Here is a 2,083-nt window from a genome sequence, read left to right on the forward strand (position 1 = left end):
CCTGAATTGACCAGTTCAGAATTATTTCGCGTGTTGTAAAATTATTCATGTTAAACTCTACTTGTTAAGATGCACTTTTAATATTCAGTAAGCTTTAAAATAAAATGTTTTTACTTATAATGACCATAATGAATAACGATACATTTTTTCTTTGTAAGATTTAAAACGTAATTTTTTATAAGGATCATAGCATCAATAACGATTAATAACGATAGTGAGTGCTGTATGATATTTTGATGGGCTATGTACACTGCAGATCAGAATATACGAGGTGTTGGCGTGAATCGGTTGTAAGCTCTGCTACATGACTGCATGCACAACTGTTGCAGTGGTCAAGGGGACACAGTGGTCACCATCCTGATAGATCTGAATGGGTTCTGGATGTACGAGAATCGTGAAGTACTGGTCAACGAGCCTTCCGAACCAACCCCAAGCGGTTGACATGTTCTACACTAGATGGCGCTCACAGTTGAACTACGAGGAAAATCAGTGATCAGGTTTTCCTTGTACAGACAAGAGTACTGTTGTTGTTTCATGCTTGTATCTCTAGTACATAAATGGTGTGTGTAGGTTCGATTGAGACTACCGCCCACGTTTTATAGCATCAAACATATTCCAAAGTGAACGGATTGTAAATATGTAAATATTATTGCTTGAATAAATTTCCATACATTGATCGCATTGAGTTTATCTATACAGTTTTGTTACTCTTTCATATTCTCAACGGTCTAGTCTTCTTTTCTCTCACAAATTCACTGTTACTGTTTCAAATGTGTGACAGGCATGACCTGTTGTTCAAATGCTCAACCTGTTGTGAGCAAAGGCTCAATTGGCAGGAGAACCCAATCACAACATGTAAAAGCCCATGCGTGTACTTGTGTGTAGTCTACAGCACATCGGCACAGTCATCAGTATTTATTCAACTTTCATCATCACTATCGGGAGTTTTGATAAATTTGTGAGTTTGTGATAATTTACTCCTGTCAATATCAACGTCTCTCCGTATCCACGGTCGTTTGTTTTCTTGATCACCCTACAGGTGTCGCCACTGTAGTGGGCAGCGCCATGTCGGCTGCGCGTGTGGAAGTTTGCGCCCAGTCGGGCATGACACGTGTGTCGGTGACTGCTCCCAGGTGAACTGGCCCAGATTATAATATTACCTGCGCGGGATTGCGATTGTAACGTTCACTGACACTGACGCTCTCCACTTGTTAGTTAGGCGCGTGTGCTGTTCGCGTGATAGTCGTACAGCCAGTTCTAGCTCTCTGTAGACAACGTATATTCTGCCGAGCAAGCGTTCGCAGTGCTGCGGCTGTGCTAGCCTTGCTTGAGTTCGGCTATGGCCACGCGTAGATACTTCCTCGTATTTGTGGTGGTGAATTTCGCCTGGATTTTCCAGACAGCGTACGCACAACAGATTGGTAAGAACGCCTTCATCGGATTTGGTTAAAGTGAGAGAAAAAGGGAGGTTTCTGGTAAAGATACAGGTGTATAGTTTTAGTTCATTTGACACGCGCGTGTGTTGTGGCGTCTAACCTATTGACTTTGAGCCCGGTACGGCTGTAAAAAGTGCGAAAGTGTTCTTAAAGTTAAAACGCGATCGCTGCAATGTACCTTGCTAAATGAATTTACTCGTCATTCATGATAACTGACTACGTATACTCGCGCATGTGGTAAAATTAACCATGATTCACTCAGATATTGTCATACCTGTAGGTATACGGACACGTATAAAGTTCTGGCTCTTAGTGAAATACGTTCGCATTAGCTAGCTATGCAAAGAATATTTCGCTTTGTGTGTGCGTGGTTATTCAGTTCTGCGCTAGATCCTCTTGTGATATTATGAAAATACGATTGAAGGACGTGTATGCTCATTTGTCATTACGGTCATGTGCTTAGAAGATGTATGCAAATAGGGTAACCTTGCCATTACATTTCTCCTCCCTGAAATTTGCACATATAAGGTCGGTAGGGTGTAACGCTTTTATAAACGCTTGAAGCATAATGCTAGATCGACAGGCGGAGAGATAGATAGAGAGAGAGAAAGAGAGATAGAGAGAGAGAGAGTGAGAGAGAGAGAAAG

At 41.8% G+C, this 2,083-nt stretch overlaps 2 protein-coding genes across 2 annotated transcripts in view; both read left to right on the forward strand.

Annotated features, from left to right (window-relative positions):
• Positions 1-696, forward strand: part of LOC106810248 (serine/threonine-protein phosphatase 2A regulatory subunit B'' subunit gamma-like) — a gene marked incomplete at its 5' end in the record, with an annotated part of 19,758 nt that extends 19,062 nt beyond the window's left edge. The window contains 1 exon segment of the mRNA XM_014813538.1: positions 330-696. Coding sequence (XP_014669024.1) covers positions 330-441 — 112 coding nt within the window.
• Positions 1-2,083, forward strand: part of LOC106810244 (serine/threonine-protein phosphatase 2A regulatory subunit B'' subunit gamma-like) — a 16,262-nt gene that overhangs the window by 4,461 nt on the left and 9,718 nt on the right. The gene's annotated exons all lie outside the window — the stretch shown is intronic.

The sequence above is a fragment of the Priapulus caudatus genome, unplaced genomic scaffold, assembly GCF_000485595.1.
Source record: "Priapulus caudatus unplaced genomic scaffold, Priapulus_caudatus-5.0.1 Scaffold423, whole genome shotgun sequence".
In the NCBI taxonomy this organism is placed as follows: Eukaryota; Metazoa; Priapulida; class Priapulimorpha; order Priapulimorphida; family Priapulidae; genus Priapulus; species Priapulus caudatus.